This window comes from Eubalaena glacialis, chromosome 15 (assembly GCF_028564815.1).
Source record: "Eubalaena glacialis isolate mEubGla1 chromosome 15, mEubGla1.1.hap2.+ XY, whole genome shotgun sequence".
Classification (NCBI taxonomy): Eukaryota; Metazoa; Chordata; class Mammalia; order Artiodactyla; family Balaenidae; genus Eubalaena; species Eubalaena glacialis.
Genome location: NC_083730.1, coordinates 73,251,810 through 73,273,828, shown reverse-complemented (window position 1 = coordinate 73,273,828; position 22,019 = coordinate 73,251,810). Strand labels below are relative to the sequence as shown.

Sequence of the window (22,019 nt, the reverse complement as noted above, 5' to 3'; positions counted from 1 at the left end):
ATAGTGAGTAAAAACACAAGACTCCCAGTTAAATTAGAATGTCAGATAACCAAAAAAAATAACTGCAGTGTTTGGGGCACATACTTACACTAAAAATGATTCCCTGATTTCTGAAATTCATATTTAACTGGGCATCTACATTTTATTAGGCAATTCTACCACTTGGGCTTGGTGAGAATGTAAATGTCAAATGCATTCTGAACGGGAAGGGTGTGAATCTTGCACTCAGCATCATTCTCTTATACCCCAAGGCCTGTTGTGGCCCCCATGTCTAGCTAGACAGGGCTTTCAGGGCCCTTTCTGTCCCCTTGTTGCTGTTGGGTTTCCCTACAGTTCTGGAGATGGGGTCTCATGCTGCATGAAGGACTCATTTGGGCTATTTGCAGCCTATTGTGAGGTTTTCCCCTCAGTGAGCTCATTTTCCATTCTCTGATCCTCACCACACCCCCTGAGAAGTAAGAAAGGTGAGTAAGTAGGGATGCATGAGCATTCCAATCAGTAGATGATGTCATGGGTATTCAGCCAAGGTAAGTGATTTGCCCAAAGCTGCCCAGTGAGGGGAAGTGGAGCCAGGGGTTGAACCCAGGGTGTGGATAAGGATCTGCTGAGGCTCTTAGGATCCTACTAGCAGGCTGGAGTCAGTTGGGGGAATGGAAAGAGCCCACATTCTGCAGCTTAAGAACTGGGCATCAAATCAATCACATTGCAATTCTGCCTGGCTCCTGCCTTCAAATCCCCTCCAAAATGGAGCTCTCACTTGTCAAAGGCTATTATATGTCAGTCCCTAAACACTTTATATACACTCCCATTAATCCTCATGGCATAGGTACTATTCTTATCTCCATTTAACCAATGAGGCCAAAAGAGGTAAAAGGACTTACCCAAGATGACACAGAAAGTAAGGGAAAAGCTAGGACTCCAATCTGGGTCTGGCTTGGGCTTATTATATTCCACTACACTGCTTTCCCCAGGTATTGGATACACCTGGAATTTCTAGGTAGAAAAATCAATCTACAAACAATGACAGTTTTGTTTCTTCTTTTCCAAACTTGAAAATTTGTATTTCTTTTTCTTGTGTTATTGCATTAGCTGGGACTTTCAGTAGCATTAATAGTAGTCACTCATGACATGTTCTTGAGTGCTTCTGTGTTAGTTATGTATTGCTGTGTAATAAATATCCCCAAACTTAGTGTCTCAAAACAACAAACATTTATTATCTCACATAATTTCTGAAGGTTAGAAATTCAAGAGTAGCTTCTTAATTGAGTGGTTCTGGCTCAGGGTCTCACCAGGTTACAGCAAAAATGTCTGCCAGTTTCTTTAAAGAAAATATGTAAATGGCCAATAAGCACATGAAAAGATGTTCAACATCATTAGCCATCAGGGAAATGCAAACAAAAACTGCAATGTGGTACCACTTCACACCCACTAGGATGGCAAGGACGTGGAGAAATCAGAATTCTCATACACTGCTGGTGAGAATGTGAAATGGTGCAGCCACTTTGGAAACAGTCTGGCAGTTCCTCAAATGGTTAGAGTCATCACATGACCCAGCATATTCCACTCCTAGGTATGTGCCCAAGAGAAATGAAAACATATGTCCACAGAAAAACTTTTACATGAATGTTTATAGAAGCATTATTCATTATAGCTAAAAAGTGGAAACAATACAAATGTCCATCAGCTTGAAGAATGGATAAACAAAATGTGGTCTATCCATACAATGGAATATTATCCAGTCATAAAAAGGAATGAAGTACTGATACATACTACAACACAGATGAACCTTGAAAACATTATGCTAAGAGAAAGAAGCTAGTCACAAACAACCACATATTGCATGATCCCATTTATATGAAATGTACAGAATAGACAACTCTATAGAGACATAGAGTAGATGAGTGGCTACTTGGGGCTGGGGGAGGGAGGAAGATGGAATGACTGTTACTGGTTATAGGATCTCTTTTTGGAATGATCAAAATGTTTGGAATTAGGTAGTGGTAATGGTTGTACAACTATAAATGTACTTAAAGCCATTAAATTGTATGCTTTAAATGGGTGGATTATATGGCATGTGAATTATATCTCAATAAACTGTTACCAAAAAACAAAAAGGTCAGGTGGGGGTGTACTCATCCTAAGGCTTAACTAGGGCTTAAGGATCTGGTTCCAAGTGATTCGCTCATATGGCTATTGACAGGAGGCCTCAGTTCCTCACCATGTAGGACTCTTCATTAATGTCCTCATGACATGTCACCCACACCCCCAGAGAGAGTGGTCCAGGAGAGAGCAAGGAGGGAGCCATAATGCCTTTTGTGACTTAGTCTAGGAAGTAATGTCACTTCTGCCACATTTTGTTAGAGGCAAGTGACTAGGTACAGCTCACACAGGGGCGGGGTGGTAGGCTCCACCTTGTGAAGGGAGGAGTATCAAAGAAACTGTGCACATCTTCAAACCACCACAGCTTCTAATGTTGCTCGATTAGGTAGAATGGCTTCCATAGTGTCTCTGAGTCCCCATCTCTCCCCTCTCTCTTTTATTCATATTTTACTAGGTGTTGATTAAAAAACTAAAAATAGAGTTGCCATATGATCCAGCAATTCCACTCCTCGGCTTATATCTGGAGGGAACTCTAACTCAAAAAGATGCATGTACCCCAATGTTCATAGCAGCAATATTTACAATAGCCAAGACATGGAAGCAACCTAAATGTCCATGGACATAAATCCCTTGCTCTTCTAACTCCGTCATGGTGGCAGCTTCCTAGAGGACACAACCGACACCCAGGCCCTGGCTCCTCCGAACTGCCAGACGCCTTACCCCCAGGGATGCCTTCCATCTCCATCCCGTGACACTAGCATCCTCTGTGCCCCCTCCCCTCCTCTCTCTGTCAAGGGCCTTGCCCTGTGTCTGGCACATAGTAGACTCTCAGTTACTATTTGTTTTTGAACGAATACAGAATGCTCTGGAGGTAGGCACTGCCTGCCCCATTCTCCTGGCACAGAAAGCTGCAGAGAGCCCTCCAGGTGGGGCCAGGAGGCCAGCTCCACTGGGCAGAGGGAGGGTGCCCTCCAGGCAGTGGGGAGGAAGGCACTGAGGTGGACAGGCTCTTGTGGAGCTGGGAATCTCCCAGAGCCATGGGAGGCCCTCCCCACAGGCTAGGGGACATCTGACCTGGCTTCTCCCCAATCCACTATGTGACTATGGGCAAGTCACCTCTCTTCTGGGGCTTCACTCCATCCATCTCGACAATGGGATGAGAAGCCCTGCCCTGCCTGTCTCCCCAGGGAGGGGCAGGGGTTGTGAGCATCAGATGAGATCATGGCTGGGAAAATGTGGACAGGAAAGAGTGGGGTTCGCTGGGTCCTGGGGTCAGTGTGTGGAGGGGGAGAGGGACAGCGAAGGGAGGAAGGGAAAAGATTAGGAGAGAGGGAGACACACACACACACACACACACACACACACACACACACAGGAACAAAGAACAGAAAAATGTGAGAGACAGAGAAAGAGGGAATGAGTGAGAGCGAGAGAGAGACGATAAAAGGGGGGCTTCAGTGAAAAACTGTAAAGAGAGACAGGAAAGAAAAACAGAGAAAGAAATGGAGAGAGAGAATAAGATGGGGAGTTAAGAGACAGAGAAAGATGGAAGGGGGGATGGAGGAGACAGAAAGAAATTATGAGAATCAGAATCAGAGAGGGAAAGCGACTAACAGCCAGAGAGGGATGGTTGAGGAGCCAGGAGACAAAGGGTTGTGGGGACGGATGGAGATAGACAGGGATAAACAGTCTGACAGGGAGGGAGGGAGGAGGGAACGCCTTCTCCCACGGACCCCCACCCTGCACTCCCCACTGTCACCCACTGTGCACCCTGTCCCACCCCAGACGGGTGGGGACCCAGAGAAAAGCCTCGGCCCCTCTGTCTGCAGGGCTCAGCTGGCCCTGTCCTGTCCTGCTGGTTTGGCTCCCGACCTCCTCCGTTCCGAGGCTGCTGAGGGGCACCCCGCTGGGAGGCAGGGCTCTGGAGCCTGTCCTGTAGGCTCACTGACGTGGCCACTGGTTAATCTGAAGGGAAAACCCAGTGACACCCTCCCCTGAGGCCCGGGCAGGCCCCAGCCTGCCTCCCTTTGGGGCCCAAGCAGGAAGACACCTCAAAGGTCAGCTCCACTGTACCCCTCACTGTACAGAGGAGGAAACCGTGCTCCGAGAAAGGCAGGGACAAACCTGCAGTCACATAGCCAGGCAGTGGCCTAACCAGGACTCGCTGTCACAGAGGCTGTGGCCCCAACACCTTTGAGACTTGCTTTCTTCTGGGTAAATTGCTTCCTGCCCAGGGGTGTCTTGAGCCGTCAGTAACAGTGTTTCGAATGCCAGGCACTGTGCTGAGAGTCCTGTGAAGTGGCTGCTGTGAGTATGCCCGTTCTTACAGATGAGGAGACTGAGGCTCAGAGAAGTTGAGACTTCTAAGCCTGAAGTCACACTGTGCCATGACCCAAGCTAGGTCCTTCCGACCCTGAAAGTTGGGTTCCTGCTGTGGCAACTCCCAGCCTCCCTGGGTTGTTCACCAGCAGGAAAGGGCCCTGTAATATGGAAAAGGAGGGCAGAGGTGGGAAGTTGAGTTGTAAGTACCCGGCTTCCCCAGATGGTTGGAAGTTGAATAATACATCAGCTTTGAGACACAGGAACATCTGCTGGGTGTAACCCCTCCCTGATGGACAGACCACCCCTGTCTCTTGAGGTACACATGATGCCTGCTGTGTCCCCCAGGTGACTGCAATCCAAGGATGGAGGTGGCTGCAGACACAGCTCCCTAGGCCACCTCTGCTCCTCTGGGGACCACAGTCCCTTCACGCCCAGAGCATCAGCCCTGCCCAGTGTTGCTTTCTTCTTTTAAAATTAATTAATTAATTAATTTAATTTTTGGCTGCGTTGGGTCTTCGTTGCTGCGCGCGGGCTTTCTCTAGTTGCGGCGAGCGGGGGCTACTCTTCATTGCGGTGCGCAGGTTTCTCATTGCGGTGGCTTCTCTTGTTGCGGAGCACAGGCTCTAGGTGCACAGGCTTCAGTAGCTGCAGCACGCAGGCTCAGTAGTTGCAGCACGCGGGCTCTAGAGCGCAGGCTCAGTAGTTGTGGCACATGGGCTTAGTTGCTCTGCAGCATGTGGGATCTTCCTGGACCAGGGATCAAACCCGTGTCCTCTGCATTGGCAGGCAGATTCTTAACCACTGCACCACCAGGGAAGTCCCAGTGTCGCTTTCAAAGTCTGCTCTGGCTGGGTCTACACCATCTATCAGACCAGGAGGGCTGCTGCCAGGCCACGCCTGTGCTTGGAGTCCCAGGAAGTGGGGAGCCCTGGGGCACTGTCCCCTGAATATGCTGAGTGCCTTTCTTAGAACCAGGACTGGGCAGGGGGAGCACCCCAGGTGGCCGGGGAAGGGAGCACCCCAGGTGGCTGGGGGATGGATGCTTCCTTTCCCAGAAGCCTCAGAGCCTCCTGGGGGAGGGGTGTGGCCACAGAGCCCCAGCCCTGCCCTTACCTCCTTTACCCAGCTTTGGCAGAAGCCCATGGCTCTCTGCCAGCTTCATGGAGGTGGGCTTGGCGGCCATCCCTGGGATGGGGGGATGACCAGTTCTAGGAGCCTCCTCTGAGCCCCCAAACCCTCTTCCCTCCCCAGGGAGATACAGATCCCCCTTCTGGCCCCTGCCCTCAGGGCCCAGGGCTTTGGCTCCTACCGTCCCCATCCAGGCGGGGCTGGTGGCAGGTGACTGGAAGGCGTGGAGAAAGGCAGGCCAAGTGGGGGCGTGGGCCCCGGCCAGTGTACTCCTCAGCCAATCAGCGGCCTGCCCAGCCGGTGGATTCAGTTACAAGCCCCAGATCACCCCATACTCCAGCCTCCTTCCTACTCCTCCCAAAGCTCCATTCATTGGCCCCGCAGCACCGGGTCGGCTGGGTTCGCTTCCGCTCAGCTACAGAGCAGCTGCCTCGTGGGCCCACCAGGGTAGGATTCCCGGGGGCTTTGTCTGACTGGGTTGGGCCAGGGCAGAATGGGGGTTCTGGTGGTGCTCTTTGGGGTCCTGAACTTCCTGGGGGCAGCTCTGGGGGGCTCCCCTGCCCTCCACTTGCACAGCACCTCCTGCCACTTGGCCAGACCCATCTCTGGCAGCCCTTTGAGGTCCCTTAGCTTCTTGGGCAAGGATGTCCAGGGACTAGCCCTGTTCCATGCCCGCTGGGATGGGCACGGGAGGCTGCAGGTGTGCAGCCGGCAGGATGAGCCAGAGCTCACTACAGCCTTCAGTACCCTCTGTGCTGGTGAGATCACCCAGGACTCCTTCATCCACACCCCTGGACCTGAGCTGCAGAGAGCCCTGGCCACCCTTAAGAGTCAGTGGGAGGCCTGCAGAGGGCCTGCCGAGAGTCCAGCAGGGACCAGGGAGAAGCGAGCAGCAGGGCAGAGTGGAGCGCTTGGCATGGGGAACCAGCGGGTGAAGAGAGGCTGGACCATGCCTGGCACACTGTGGTGTGGAGTCGGGGATTCTGCCGGGAACTCCTCGGAGCTGGGTGAGCCATCGGTGTGTGGACAGGGGGGCTGGTGGGGGAGGAAATGCAGCCTTTAGCCCTGGTACCCACTCTCCCAGGCTGTGTGTCCTGAGGAAGTGACTTAGCCACTCTGACCCTCAACTTCCTTATCTGTAAAGTGGGGTGACCATAAATCTCATCATGGGATGCTTAAATGTGGTTATAGATGGGAAAGGTCCTACTCACACCTGGGAGGCCTCATTAATTACCATCTGAGGGAGGGGGCTGGCTGGGGTGGATCCAGGGTCGGCTGAGCCAAAAAACCATTACCCAAGAGGAGGCTTTATGGGCACAGGGTGCCCAGTGGAGGGGACGCCGAGACCCAAAGGCCTGGGTTCAAATCCCAGCTCAGCCCTTCTGAGCTGAACGAGTCACCTCCCCTCTCTGAATCTGTTTCCTCACCTGTACAATAAACGTGACACCTCCTTCCCAGGGCTGCTGTGTGCTTGGGTGTGGGAAGTGCCAGGCATTTGGGAGATGCTCAGTAAAGGGCATCATTGCTCAGGTGGTGAAAAACATGCATGGCTTTTTTGCACTCTCGGTACAGCTGTCTGCGCGTACGCGTGGAGGGCTGGGAGGAGGACTTGGCACTTGAGTTGGAGCAGGTTGGCATCCTGACAATGCCTCATTGTGCCAGGGAGATTGCACCCTGCTGTTTACCATTCCATTCCACACACATTCATAACTTTGGAGTTTCACTTGGGGTGTGAGCCCGAGAACTCTGGAGGCAGACACCAGTTCACCTGAGGAAGATCTTTCTGTGGGCAAGGGCTCCTGGGTGGGCTGCCTGGCACTTGGAGTTGCCCAACAGAGGCTGTACCTGGGTGTTCTCTTCAAGCTTTGGAACTGTGAGTCCCACAGGGGGAGGTCTGAGGCCACCCAGGGCATTTGTATCAGGGCTGGGATGAGAACCAGGTCTCTGCTCCCAACACCACGTGGGCATAGCCGGCATGTGGTGCCCACGACCCTGCTGAGCTGGTGCCCCCTCCGCTCCCTGCAGGGGTCTTCCAGGGCCCTGATCTCTGCTGCCAGGAACACGACCGCTGCCCACAGACTGTCTCACCCTTCCAGTACAACTATGGCATCCGAAACTACCGATTCCACACCATCTCCCACTGCAACTGTGATGTCAGGTTGGTGGTGGGCAGGGAGGGCTGGGAGCTCGGGGTGGGATTATCCACCAGGATTACCCGGTGCAGAGTCTGGGATTCCAGAGAATCCTAAAGGATCAGCCAGCCAGAGTCCACTGTGCAGTGGGAAAGCTGAGGCCTAACAGGAGAGGGGACACTTGGACCCCAAATCACCTGGCTGGTAGTGACCAGGTGGTCTGGGAGAGGAGCCAGGTAGCTCTCTGTGGTCCAGGGACCTGAGTGCTGGCTCTGGGACAGGTTTCAGCAGTGTCTGCATAACCAGCGGGACTCCATCTCTGACATCGTGGGCGTGGCCTTCTTCAACGTGCTGGCGATCCCCTGCTTTGTGCTGGAGGACCAGGAGGCCTGTGTGGAGTGGTACTGGTGGGGCGGGTATGTGGCTGCCCCTTTCGAGCCCCTTCCCAGCCAGTGGGGAGCTCGGGCTCCAAGCCTGGGAGGGAAGCCTTTCTGTATGTCTGTCCTCCAGGGAATGATGTCTCGTCCTCCCTGTCTTCTCCTCAGAGTGGGGCCCAGGATGCAGATGCTCCCTGGGTGCCCTGCAGGACCCAGTGGGATGTGGGATGAGGGGTGGGACTGGCAGAGCCCTGATCTCCATGGAGATGAACCTGGGGACTTCTGGGAGGGGGGATTCTGGGTTACCAATTGCCACCATGTGCTACCTCCCAGGTGTAGAACATATGGCTCTGTATCCCTCGCCCGTCTCCAGCCCAGGATCTTCTACAATGCCTCCTGGAGCTCCCTTGCCATCCCCCTGACTCCCAGTCCTCAGAACCCAGCGCCCAGCAAGCCTCGGTGGATTCAGCACCCTCAGAAGTGGCCAGCACAGCAGAAAGAGTCCAAGTACCCCAGCCAAGCCAACGCCACAGCCCTCCAGGCCCCTGTGACCTCCCTTGGGCCTGATGTGGCCTCCATAGTCCGGCTGGAGGTCACTGATTCAGGCCTCCGGGGACCACGGCGTGGCCTAAAACCTCAAGGTGAGCTCAGAACCTAACTTTGGGGGCTCCTGATGTAAGGAGGTGTCCCTGACTCTGTTCAGGGTGGGGGGCCCCTGTGTTGCTTCCTTTCCTGCTCTGAACTCCTTCTGGGGTCTCCCAACCTCTCTTGTGCTGCAGCCAGAGGGATTTTTGTAAGCTCCAAACTTGTCCATGGCACTCCTCGCTGAGGCCCACCATGATGTCCCAACACCCAGGGGTTGTCGAGTCTGGTCCTGCAGATCCTACTCCCCAGTCGAAACTCCAGTTCTACAAACTTCATTTGGTTCTTCTAAAGCCACTTGCTCTCTCCCACTGCTGGGCCTTTGCACATGCTGTTCTTGCTGCCTGGAGAATTCTCCCTGACTCTTCCCCTCTTCCAGCCTCAGCTTAGCAGCCTCTGCCTCCAGGAAACCTTTTCTGACCACTCTCGACTCTCTGGGCTTCCCCATGGCAGCACTGCTCTGTGTGTGTGTGCGCACGCGTGCGCGTCTCCTATGTGTGAAGCACCCTGAAGGCACAAAGGGCATGAGATGGAGGGACACTGTGTGTGTGGGACTGAGCATGTGTGCTGGATGGCAGTGGGCATCGGACAGGGCTCCTCTCACCACCACACCTGCTCCCAGGTGCCCGCCAGGCCTGCCCCAGCTTCCGCCGCCTGGACCAGTGTGAGCACCAGATCGGGCCCCAGAAGACCAAGTTCCAGCTGTTCAACAATGCCCGTGAACCCCTCTTCCACTGCAACTGCACGCGCCGGTGAGGCCTGCTTGGACCCTTGGGGGTGGGCTGCCTGTTGACAGGCACTGGGAAGGGACACCTGGCTGACGAGGCCCTGCCCCAGCCTGAGCCTGCCTCTGCCCTCAGTCTGGCACGCTTCCTGAGGCTCCACAGCCCACCTGTGGGCGCCAACGTACTTTGGGAGCTGCTGGGCAAGACCTGCTTCAAACTGGCCCCTCCACTGGACTGTGCTGAGGGCAAAGGGTGAGTGACATCAGGACCAGGAGGGATGGGGGACTTCCCAAGGGGTGGGTTGCCTCTGCTCCCTTTGTGCACCTGGGCTGAGAGGGTGATGGAGGGGGTCAGGGGACCTCTGAGTTCCACTGTCATCATTCCTGGGTTCGGCTCTGCAGTTGGCCCATGTAGGTTGCATCTCAACTCTGTCATTTACTTCCTATGTGACCTTGCAAGCTGAATAACCTCTCCACACCTGTTTCCTTACCTATAAAATGGAGGTAGAAGCCAAGGAAGTGGCGTGTATGACGTACATAGGCCAAGGCCTGCAGGACACATAGTAAAACACCTGCTTAACTCTTACCCCATAATCCACAATTTCATTTCAATTCTGATTCTCAAAACTAACTCTGTTACTTTTCCTATTTCACAGGTAGGGAAACTGAGGCCCAGACTGACCCAGGTTTCTGCAGCCAGCTAGTGGCAGAACCTGGGCCTCTGGGTGCCAGCCCAGGTTTATTCTGCCCCCTGCTAGGTGTAACAGCCCCCCACCCTCCCGGCCCCAGCCCTGCTCCTCTCTGGGCCTTGGTCACCCTCTCTGCAGAGTAGGGTGGGATTCTTGGCAGTTATGACCACCTGCCCCACTTTTCTCTCCTCACAGCTGTTCCAGAGACCCCAGGGCCATCAAGGTGTCAGCTCGGCACCTGCGGCGACTTCAGCAGAGACAACTCCAGCTCCAGGGGACAGGCACAGACAACAGGCAGGCATGGACTTCAGAGCACCCAAAGGCCCCCATGTCATTCTATGACCGGTGCCTGCAGCTGACCCAGGGAGCCGGAGGACCTGAAGGACAGCAGAAATCCTGGAACCAGTGACCTCAGTTCCAGCTCTTCTGGGCACAAGACTGGACCTCGTCCCTGGCTTTGCTAGGCCCTGGGGGTCTCAGCTTCCCCTCCACGTGTTAGACTGAAGCATGGACGGGCTCTTGTGGATAGCCAGAGGGCTGCATGGGTAGGGTGGGGGGGCCAAGGCCCAAATGCTGGACCACGTCTCCTGCTGTGCTGGGTGATCTTGGGCTGGTGACACAACCCCTCTGTGCTTGGATGTGGTATTCAGGAGGTTCATTCTGCTGCCCCAGGCTTGGGCCTTCCCAGAGAAATTAACATCCAGATGGGAATGGGGAGAAGGTAACATTGCAGCAGCCCCAGGAGGTACCAGGAGGAGGTACATATATGTCTATGTTGTGAAATTAATGCATGTCTCAAGAACTTGCCCAGGGAAGCCCCAGCGTCTGCCTGCTGTCCCCAGGGGACCCCTTCTCTTAACAGCTGCTATGCTCTTCCTGGCCCAGCCCTGGCCCATTCTTTCTGCCCTAGACCTAAATTCAGATCTCCCCCGTGCCCTTAAGCAAGAGACCTCCTTCATTCTGAGCCTTAGTTTCCTCGTCTGAAAAAGGGGAGTGTAAACAGGACCTACCTCATAGGGTTGTTGAGGATTAAGCGAACCAACTCACGGACAGCACTCAGCACCTAGTAAATGTTCCCTCCCTCCAGCACACAGCCAAACTTTGCTTAGGCGTCTGATTTTTAAAGGTTCACATAACCTCTTGGAGGCCTCAGTTTGCTCACCTGTGAAATGGAACTAAGAACTACACTGAACTCAACACCACAACTTGTGGTGCAGCTTAAAGGACATGGCATGTGTAACATATACAGCTGGTGCCTGGTAATTGTCAGATCTGTCATCCTCTCTTTAGTCCCTTCCTCTGACTGCCCCCAACCCCAGACTGCTAACAAGTTAGGAAGAAGTCAGGAGTGAGGCTGGAGAATTTAATTCCTAATTGATGACCTCCAGGTTTGCTCCCCCATCCCAGATGGGGGCTGGGATAGGGGTTTGCTGATTGTCACAGTTGAGGTGCCAGGACCAAGTTTGGGGGACCCCAGTTGGCCACCCCTGGCCAGAAGAGAGTGGCAGGTGCACATAAAGCTGGAGCAGCAGCAGGAGGGAGGCAGGTGGGTTTGCAGAAGATTGGGGCAGAGTGGGGGCCACCTGGGCCTGCCTGCCCACCTCACCCTCAGGGCCCCAGGCCCCCTTCTTCCAGGCCCTGCTGACCCTGGGGGCTGGGAGACAGGCTGTCGGGGGCCGGGGCCTCCCGATCGGGTCCCCAGGAGCTGCCACCGCTGGGGTCTATGGTCTCTAGGCGCAAGGCAGGCAGCAACCCCAGGCTTTGAGGCACAGATGGTGGGAAGGCCCAGGACCCAGGCAGCCCAGGGGGCCCCTCCACACTGTTGCCCCGGCTGCCACCATCACTGCCCCTGTTGGGGGCCACCTGAGGCAGGCGGCGGCTCTGGGGCGAGGGGCTTCGGCTGGTGCCACGGTGTTCACAGGACGAGGGCCGCAGGGCGAGGCCGGGGAAGCGGGCCAGACCTGGGCTTCGGCTACGGTGCCGCCTGGACTTGCCAGGGCTTGGGCTGCGGGACTTGGATGCAAGCAGCTCCAGGGTGCTGTCATCCTCATCCTCTGAGCTGGCACCTGAGCTGTCTGTGCTGCTGCTGGCCAGCTCCGAGGTAGGCAGCGAGATCTGGGGGGAAGGCTGGTCACTGGGGTGCCCCTCTCCCCAACCGGCCACTGAGGCCTCTGGGAACCACTCCTGCCCTCCCCCTTGGCAGACCCAGGAAGGTCAGGCTATTTGTAGGAGGTCACAGAGCAGAATGTAGAAGCTGTAGAGGCATTTGAATACTCCTTTGGCGCCCCTGACCCTGCAGCCTGGCCTACTTACCTGGAAGGGCTCAGTGACCCCGATGAGGATGCTGTGGGTGTGGCTATAATAGCCCAGGATGAAGTCTCCGTGACCCTTGGGCAGTGACTCCTCACTGAATGTCACCTGGTGGGCCGGGGGGTTTAGGCCCAGGTTGGGGTGAGGGAGGCAGCCTCAGGACCCTTCAAGCTGAATCCTGAGCCCCCAAGGGCAATGGGGACTTCCTCCCACTCTCCCCCTCCCCTTAAGTACCTGGTAGATGTTCCCGTCCACATCCTCGTGTTTGGCCCAGACATAAGCCACGTAGTCCTTGCAGTGGCGGAAACCCACCTGGGGCGAGAGCAATCAGGGTCGTGACCCCTAACGTCTGACCCCAGCAGCCTCAAACTCTGGGGAAGCCAGGGACCCCACGTGGGTCCCTGGCTGCCCCTTCAGGCCCTTCCTTCCCCGATGTACCAACCACCCCTGCCCGTCTCACCCGGTACAAGCCGATCCAGTCCCAGGAGCTGCGGGCGAACCTCGTCTCTATGCGGTACCTCACCACAGCCTGCTCCGGCCGCACCCACTCGTCTGCCACATCCAGCCGCACAAGCGGCACGTTGTCTCTGAAGGCAAACTGCCCAGGGGCAGGGGGCAACATCAGGGGAGACCCTCTAGTATTCTATGCACCTAGAGCCCTTGGGCCTGAGTCGGCACAAATTGGCTGAGATGAAGGGCCTTTGAAGCCACTGCACAGGCTGGGAAACTGAGGAAGAACAGGTCTAGGATGAATGCCAGGTTTCCTGCCTCCCAGCTCAGGGATCTTTTTGTCCTTAGCCTCCTTAGGGAGTGAGTGAGAACACAGCTTTGAAGCTTAGTAGACCGTGGGTTTGGCCCTGGCTCTGCCATTATTATGCAGTGTGACCCAAGGTGAGTTTCTTGACCTCTCTGAATACCAGGACTCCTGTCCTTAAACTCTGATGATCTTATTTAACTCTTGGGGTTGCTCTGCAGATTCAATGAGATACCATATAAAGCATCCTATAAACTTCTCAGTATACAGTAGGTGCTCAATGAATGACTTGCCTATAAGCTAACAAAGGAGTCCCATGATGCACTGGATATTCTGGAGTAAAGTGAACACCCATGAGCAGGCAAGAAGAGCTCTGGGTAGATGGCTGGAGACCATCCAGGCTCTGCTACTAACCTGCTTCATGACCTCAGGTAAGCCCTTCATCAGGCTAAGTAAGACTCAGTTTCCCCACCTGTATTAAGGAACCACTATTAACCTTGTTTGTCATCAGTCCATGGAGACAAAAGAACCTTCTCTTCCCAGGGTCACCCTAGGCTGAGCAGGGGGTCCCCATGTGGATGGGGTTGCTGGGGTGGCAGGTGGCCAGGGTACTGGCTTCACCTCTGTCCCTCAGGGAAAGACTCGGTGGTGCCAGCCTCAGGCTTTGTCTGCTCCCCTGTTTATCTGGTTTCAACTTTCTCTCCCTCCTCAGCTTCCTTCCAAGCTGCTCCAGAAGAAACCAGCACATCCTCTCCCTGCCCGTGGGTTCCTAACAGCAGGTCTGGCCAGGTTGCGCTCTTAGAAATACCCTTTAGGGCCTTGTGGGGTCAAAACTCCTGCTGAGCCCTGTGCTGTCTTGCTTTGGATAAGAGATTTAAGTTCTCTGAGCCTCTGTTTCTCTCATCAGTAAAACTGGGAGGAGAATTTGGACATCCTCAGGGCCTACCACAGTATTCAAAGGGATGACATACATGAAGTAGGCTACACAGGCTCTGGCATATAGTAGGTGCTCAACAGGTAATGTTTTACAAGGGACAGGGTTCTAGATAAGGAGGGAAGGATAGGGCGCCCAAAAGGAGTGGTTCTCAAGGTGTGGTCCCTGATTGGGGGTTAAACCTCACACCCAAGGCTTTTACCAAAGGTCATGGGAGGCCAGACATGGGCAGATTTCCATTCCCAGCTGAGGACATTGGCCACTGTCCCTCTGACTGACCATATGACAAAGTTATCAGGGAAAACATTCTCTGGTCTGCTGGGCTCCCTCTTATCAGATCAAGAGAATCGGAGAGCCCAGAGTTGGGTTTCAGGACTGGAAATTGGGCTCCACCCCACTCTGCTGCTGAGCCTGTGTGCGACTTGGGGCACATGCTACCCCACTAACAGAAAGTTGGACTACATGGTCTCTAAGATCCAGTTCTGACATTCTTGGATTTCCCCTTTTTCCTTTGGCAGCTAGGTGCCCCAATCCTAAACACAGGGGCTTCCCTGGTGGCGCAGTGGTTAAGAATCCGCCTGCCAATGCAGGGGACACGGGTTCGAGCCCTGATCTGGGAAAAATCCCACATGCCGTGGAGCAACCAAGCCCATGTGCCACAACTACTGAAGCTTGTGCGCCTAGAGCCCGAGCTCCGCAACGAGAGAAGCCACCGCAGTAAGAAACCCGCGCACCACAACGAAGAGTAGCCCCTGCTCGCCGCAACTAGAGAAAGCCTGCACGCAGCAAGGAAGACCCAACGCAACCAAAAATAAATACATAAATCAATAAAAATTTATAATAAAAAAAATCCTAAACACAATGCTAAATTTTGTAGTAACTATTTAGGGTTTAGCTTTGTATTTTTTTGTATCTCTACTCTCCCTCCCCGTCACATACGGTAAGATGGTAAATAAATAATAAATGAATGTGAATGAATGCTACATGGGATTTGAGTAAATATTTTGGTGGCTGGTCTTATTATATATGTGAATTTTAACATAAGTTGCCTTAAGCCTTTCTCAGAAAAGGGGAGTTAGAGATTAATGGAAAAGGTATACCCTTTGAAATCAGACTAGCCAGGGTTCAAATCCTAACCTTCCCTTTGGTAGCCGTGTGACCCGGGGCAAGGGGTGCTGTGTCTCTGAGCCTCAGTTTTTTCACCTGAAAATGGAGATCATAGGACTTCCCTGGCGGTCCAGTGGTTAAGACTCTGAGTTCCCAATGCAGGGGGCATGGGTTCGATCCCTGGTCCGGGAACTAAGATCCCACATGCCGCATGGCATGGCCAAGAATAAATAAATAAGTAAATAAATAAATAATGGAGATCATAACCCCACTCCCAGTCTGCTGTGACAAGTGGATGCTGCTGAGGGCAGGTGTAAGGGGTTACCGGTGGGCAGTGAGATGCTGAGCTGGGCCTGGGGATGTCATGCGGAGAGGATGAGGCCAGGACTTACGTGCAGGACGAACTGGGCAGCCACGGGCTTGTGGTCGCTGACAGTGTATTCCATGTGGCTGTGGTAGCTGTGCTGGGTCACCTGGAGCCGGTGGCTCTCCCGTCCCGAGGGGCTGGGACCTCCACCTGGAGCCTTGACCTTCCACAGGATACGGTCTGTCCAGGCTGGCTTCCGCTTCTTGGCACTGCAGTGGGCAAGGGTAGGCTGAGTATCAGGGGTTGGGGGTCAAGGCACCTCTGCCTCCTGTCTCTCTTTCCTGTCTCCCTTATCCAGAAGACCTCAGCCCACATCCCCAGCTCTCATCCCAGTGCTGAGCTCACCTGGTATCATATTTGTTAGTACCCACGTCAAACTTGAAGGTGGGCGCAAAGTTGAGGGGCCCCTCCTGGAAGCCCCTCAGGATGGGCCAGGTGTTCTTGGCCATGTTGAGCTGTGAGGGTCCAGAAGCACAGAATTGGACAAGAGCTTGGGCAGGGCAGGTGAGGTCAAGGACCATAGCCTAGGGTACAGGTGGTCCTAGGGCATGTTCTGTGTGCTTGGGGTTTTGGGGTCCAGGCTGGGATTCCCCACCTGGTCTTTCTCCCAGAGCTGGTGGAGCTGCTCGCTGTCGATGGCAAATTTGACGAAGTGCAGGTCGTAGCTCTCGATGCGGAAGTTCAGGTCCCCAAACCAGAACACGAGGCTGTTCGGAGGTGGGGGTCAGCGGGGTCCATGGGGTGAAGAGCCCAACCCAGATCCTTCTCTGCCCCCATCCAACCCGACAGCTGCTCCTAGTGATGACGCAGAGGGTGGGTGGGTTGCTGCAGAGCCGCCAGCCCACCACGGAGCAGCAGGGGGTGTAGACCTAGAAGTTAGGTTCCGGCCCCCAGCAAGGCCTTGCCCCTCAGCAAAGCTCCACCCTGCAGGCTCCACCTCCCCATCAAACTTACCAGCTTTCTTGTTCCTAGCTATAGTGTGGGTGGTCTTCACCCCCATAGGCCCCGCCTCTCCGCACAAGGCGCACCGGCCTCGCCCCTGACGCCCACCCCTCCTTCACTAGCACCGCCCAAGCTCCATTAGGTCCCGCCCCGGCCCATACTCGTGATCCAAGATGCCTTGAGCGCCAGGCCCCTGGAACTGCTGGAGGCTGAGGATGGTCTGGAAGTTGTCCTTGCGTTGCTCCGCTTTGTCCATGTGGGCCGGCAGGTGGCAGTTCAGGAAGCACAGCATGTGCCCGAAGGCGGCCAGTCGCACACTCACTCCACCCTTGTTGCCCTTGGGAAACAAGGTTGGGTGGGTCATGGGCGGGGCCTAGGCAAGGAGGTGAGGCCCGCGGGGCTTAGGGTGGGCGGGGTCAGCGGGTGAGGCCCAGGACCCGTGGAGGCGTGGAGAGGGGTGGGTTCTAGGGAAAGGGGTGGAACACTAGGAGGGGTGGGGACAGAAAGGGGCGGGGTCTAGAAAACGAGGGGTGGGGGTGGGTGGGGAGAGGCAGGCCTCAGAGTAAGGGGTGTAGCTTGGGGAGGGGATATTGCCAGTACGCGGGGGTCCGGGGACTAATCTAAGGATCCCTTAGGGCCCTGTCCCCTCCGAGGCCGCTTCCACGCTCACCCAATAGCCACCCAGGCCAGTGCGCGTGCAATCAGTCTGCACATCCCTCAGGAAGGGCAGATGGTAGTACTTGGCGAACAGCAGCAGGATGACGCCCTGCATCCGCACAGTACTCACCTGCAGCAGAGGCGCGAGGAGGCTGAGGGACAGGACACAACTCACCTGCCCCCGCCCTCGCCTTTTCCGGTCCTTAAAGGTCTGCTCCTCCATCCTCCCATTTCATGGACCCGGCCACCGAGGCCCAGCGGACCCCACGATGAATCAAGGCAGAGCTAGGGCCGAGAATCCAGGGGTCTCCACCTGCCCGGGGGTTGAGGGAGGAGTTACCAGCACGAAGTTGAAGGGCCCCAGTGCGTCCATGAAGAGCTCGCTCCACTGGTCGGTGAAGAGCGCGTCCTTGAGCCGCTTGTTGATCGTAGAGTTCACTTCCTGCAACCTGTGGGGGACTGTGAGGCGGCCTTCGGATTGGGGGGGGAGCCCTAGAAACCCCTCCCACGGGAGAGGGTCTGGGAGGCAGGAGGGGCTCAGGAGGGAGTCTACTCGCCCTGTCCCCTCACCCTATGGCGATCATGTCTGCCCTGTCACTGTCATCGCTGCTGCTGCCCAGGTGGAGGAGGGATGTGACATCATCAGGGGGCATGGCTGTGCCCACGTTCCATGTGACCACAGTGATCCTGGGGAGGCGGGGGTACAGAAGGGGTTACTACTGGGGACCACTCTCTTACCCTCAACCTCCCTCCCACAGGGCTTTTTCTGGGGAAATAAGCTTGAGTATATGCCCTCAGAAGGACCCACAGTGGGCCCAGGGTCCCTTCCACCAGACTCTTCCAGGGGAGATCAACTGAGGCAGGTTAGGCAAGTCCCTTAGGAGAGGATGCTGTCTTCCGAGGGCCCCAGAGTGGGCCTAACACCCACAAGGAATCTTCCTCAGGGAGGTCAGCTGGGACGGAGTAGGGTAAGCCACCCTAGAAGGATGGCTAGTCTTAGAGTTCAAGCCCCAGCAATGTCTTGGGAGAGGGCCCCTCACCAGAAGCCAGGGTCGCTCTTGCAGGTGGGCTGAGCTGACCAAGAGGAGGATGACGAGGTGGATGTAGAAGAGGAGGTGGTAAGAGGGGCTGGGGTTTCTCTGGGCTGAAGGTTGGGGCTCAGATGCCCACCAGGCCCGGCACCCTGGGTGCCAGGCCTGGGGAAGGCCATCCCAGGAGCTGGGGGGACACACGGGGAGCGGTTTGGGGAGCGGCTGGGGGAGCGGCTGGGTGATCGGGGTGGCTTGGGCAGAGGTGGGGGCACAGTCTGGGCTAAGGGGGCCCCTGGCCGGAAGGTGGGGTAGAGAAGTCCGGGGGAGCGAGTGCCAGGCTCTGGAGGACCCTGGCCCACATCCAGGGGCAGGGTCTGTGGTGGCCGGGGCAAGACAGGATCCTCAGGGCTGCTGCGGGGGGCCTCAGGCCGGGCTCTGAAGGAGGGGGAGATCCGAGGGTCTGGGGGGGCTTGAATCAAAGATGGGGAGCCCACAGGACCAGATGTCTGAGTCGGGGGCTGGAGATGCCCTTCTGAAGGGGAGAGAGGTCTAGGGGCTGGGGCATCCCTCTGTTTAGCTGGTGTCCATCCCACAGAGGCCGGGGCTGATGTCATGGATGCTGGAGTCAGGGCCTGTTCCTGAGAGGGCGACAGAACTGGACTGGGCACTGGGGAAGAGCTGGAGGGGGGCTGTGGGGGCTGTTTCTCAGATGCCACGGCCAGGCTCAGGCCTGAAGCAGCCAGGGCTGGCTTGGGTCCCATGGAGGCAGGTGGCACCTGCTTCTGGTCCCTGGACAGTGGAGCCAGCCTGGGCCCCAGGGTAGCTGGAGGAGGCTTCGGCCTAGCCGAGGCAGACATCACCAACTGGCCCACAGATGTTGGAGCCAGGCTGGAGCTGCGGTGGGCAGGAGCTGTTTTCTGCCCTCCAGGGGTAGACATTGGAGCCAGGATGGGTCGGGGAGACGCCAGAGCCAGCCTTGGCCCCTTTGAGGAAGGTGGCATTGCTGCTGGTGGCCCCACAGGTGTCAGAGCCAACCTTGGTTCCGAGCGTACTGGTGCTGCATTCTCCTTCGCTGGGAGCTGAAAACATGAGTCCATCTTGGATAGGACAAGTCAGAGACTCAGAGTCAACCCTAACCAGGCCTCCACTTCCATATAGACCCCAGCAGACTCTGTCTAGCTAAGAAAGGCACATCTTTCTGAGGAAGTTCTTCCTAACTTCTCACCTCAATCCATTCTGCTGTGAATCAGCTTCTCTTTTGGAGGAAACAGGACATGGAAACCTATCCCCTCCCTCACCTGTGACACCTCTTTCATAGATGGGGAAACTAAGACCCCCAACTCAAAGGAGGCAGAGTGTGAGCCTGGACCCGAGGGCTCTCCTTGCCTTCCTGGCTGGCACCCACTCCCTGGCCACCCTGGAGTGTTGGGTGGCTGGAGTCAGCTTCGCTGAGCACCGCCCACCCCTGCAGTCCCTGCTGCTCCCCTAGCCAAGGGCTACTGATCTGACACCCCCAGATCTGCCCACTCAGGACACCCTGGGGCCAGCCTGTTAAACACCACCCCCTTTCCTCCACAGTACACAGGAACCCTCAGGTTCCCCCAGCCAAACGTCCCCAATTCCTTGGTCACAGCCCTCTCTGTCCTCGTCACCCATTCCCAGAGCTCCGTGCAGGAGCAAGAGCCTGGGTTGCGACTGGCCACGTCGATTCCCAGCCCAGCTCTGTGTGACCTTAGGCAAGCACTTCCCTGTGCAGGGCCTCAGTTTCCCTGTCTTAAAATGAAGGAACCTGTTGAAGGATCCCTGGCCACACCTGATCCTGGGAAGCCTAGGTCTCATATTCTCTGCATGTATGAGCCCAACATTTGCTAGGCTTCCATTTGAGCTCCATGGAATAGTCCATCCTCCCAAGTGTGATTCTAACACCCAGAGCAAGTCCAGAATTCTGCTGATCCTGGCACTGCACCACTGTGCACAAGTTGTACCCTCTTACCCTTGTCACCCCACCTGTGAGGACAGGCAAGCAGGTATCCTCTTTATGTCCAGCAGGTGGAGTGGGGGGTGTGGGGCCCTGCAGGGACCTCCTCTTCCTTTCCCACCTGTCCCTGTCTGATGCCCCTGTCCCCAGAAGTCAGGATAAAGTGTCCCTTGCCAGGGAGGGTAGATGAAGGTTTACACTCACCCTGGGGTGGCCCCATCCCTGCCTCCAGAGATGCAGTTCTGTCTGCATCCCGTGTCCTGCTTGGTTCAGAGAATCTGAAACTCTGCCTCCACCTCTGTCCCCAAACTCAGCTCTTTGAGGCTTGCATTTTGGGCATCCTCCTTGGTTCCTAGTGTCCCACTCCAAACCCCCACCCCAAACACCACACCGCCTCCAGCACTAACAACTTAGACATCCCAGATGTCACAGTTTCAGTCTTCAGGGACAAGCCTCCTCATTTTGCATTGACTCAGAGAGGACAAGCAACTTGCCCAAGGTCACATAGCAAAGCTGGAGCACAGCTGGGTCCCCTGATACCTGGTCCAGGGCTTTCCCAGGAGGTCCTGGAGACAGCTAACTCCGCCTCTCTCTGAGTGTCCCATCACTACCCCCTCAGCCCCTAGGGTACCCTGTTTGCCCAGTCCCTGCTTGGTGGGCAGAGGAGAGTGCCAGCCCCTCAGCTGGGGCACCAGGGTGCCTGCAGTATGTGTGGGGGGGTGTGGGACTAAGGATCAGGAATGGGGGAACTAGGATTTAGGGGTCTTACCTTGGAGGGTGCCCCAGTTTGGGAAATCCCATGGGGCATGGGCAGGGGGCCCACGCCAGCCTGGGTCCCCGGCCTCCCGCTGCCACTGATGCCCTGGCCCTCCATGTCTGCAGCCCCCGGCAGCCCGGGTTTCCTTGGGCTCCAGCTCCTCCGCTAGCTCCTGGGAACCAGTGATGTCATCAGCCGTTTCAACCTGCTGAGAATTTAAAGACACAGGCACCGACTTCCCAACATAGAGGTGGCCAGGGCAAGGTGGCCTACCCCCTGGGGACTGGCTGCTGAGCCTGGAATGGTCATGCTTGCGGAGGAAGGGGGGGGAGTGGGTCCATTGGCCTGGCACAGGTCCCAGCTGGCAGCATAGTGGAAGCTGTCTTTCTGTTTCCACCCTCCAGCCGGTAGGCCTGGCCAGCCCTTGCTCAAGGGAGGGGCACTGACACACCTGAGGGTAAGGTAGCTCAGAGGTCAGCCCCATCTCCAGGGCTTCAGAGACACCTGAGTCCCTGCTCTGATCCTGTGACCTTCTTGACTCCCTGCCAGCTCAGGGCTTGCCTTGGCCCCCACCCTTGCCCCATTTTCAGGCCTTGGTGCCCGCCCCTCACCTGGCTCTATCCTTCCCATCCCAGAGCCAGACACTCAGGCTCCAGCAACTGGAGTCTTTCCCATCTCAACCTCAGCACGGGCCCCTCCTCTTCTGCAGACACCTCGCGCCTGCCCTTGGATGTCCCCACAGCCAGGCCCAGCCCAGCTCCTCTCAGCTTTCCTCCTCCAAGACTCACTGGGTGTAGCTTGGGAGAGGGACTTGCTCAAGGTCACCTGGTGAGCTGGGGAGGTCCCCTGAGTCTCAGTGAGGAAAGGGAGCTGCCTCAGTGACCCAGGAACCACAAGAGCCAACTGGGATGTCTGGGGGAAGGGAGCTGGGGTGGAGAAAGGCCCAGCAGTGGGGGAACAGACTGGCAGGAGGGTCAAAAACAGGTCTGGGAACTTCTTTGGCCAGGACCCAGCGTAGGGCCTGGTCTCCAACAGACCTAGGGAAGTGTTTGTTGAATGAATCAGTCA

General features: G+C 56.0%; 2 protein-coding genes across 4 annotated transcripts; one reads left to right on the top strand and one right to left on the bottom strand.

Moving 5' to 3' along the window:
• Nucleotides 1–5,951: 5,951 nt before the first annotated feature.
• Nucleotides 5,952–10,637, top strand: PLA2G3 (phospholipase A2 group III). Its single transcript, XM_061170070.1, has 7 exons — nucleotides 5,952–6,557; nucleotides 7,576–7,708; nucleotides 7,964–8,098; nucleotides 8,393–8,700; nucleotides 9,324–9,453; nucleotides 9,562–9,678; nucleotides 10,310–10,637. The coding sequence occupies exons 1-7, from the start codon at nucleotides 6,044–6,046 to the stop codon at nucleotides 10,521–10,523; spliced, it is 1,551 nt and encodes a 516-aa protein (XP_061026053.1). The 5' UTR covers nucleotides 5,952–6,043; the 3' UTR covers nucleotides 10,524–10,637.
• Nucleotides 10,638–11,502: 865 nt separating this feature from the next.
• On the bottom strand, nucleotides 11,503–21,075 carry INPP5J (inositol polyphosphate-5-phosphatase J). Of its 3 annotated transcripts, none has more exons than XM_061169577.1 (13): nucleotides 20,964–21,075; nucleotides 18,226–19,313; nucleotides 17,756–17,872; nucleotides 17,526–17,634; nucleotides 17,199–17,315; nucleotides 16,690–16,865; nucleotides 16,182–16,293; nucleotides 15,932–16,041; nucleotides 15,612–15,795; nucleotides 12,885–13,022; nucleotides 12,659–12,736; nucleotides 12,428–12,532; nucleotides 11,503–12,229 (listed from the first exon to the last, which is right to left on the bottom strand). In XM_061169577.1, exons 1-13 carry the CDS (start codon nucleotides 21,066–21,068, stop codon nucleotides 11,723–11,725), a joined length of 2,946 nt encoding a protein of 981 aa, XP_061025560.1. In that variant the 5' UTR covers nucleotides 21,069–21,075; the 3' UTR covers nucleotides 11,503–11,722. The 3 variants fall into 3 exon arrangements, with proteins under 3 accessions (XP_061025560.1, XP_061025562.1, XP_061025561.1); XM_061169579.1 differs by having other exon boundaries at nucleotides 19,252–19,313; XM_061169578.1 differs by lacking the exon at nucleotides 17,199–17,315.
• Between the last annotated feature and the right edge of the window lie 944 nt (nucleotides 21,076–22,019).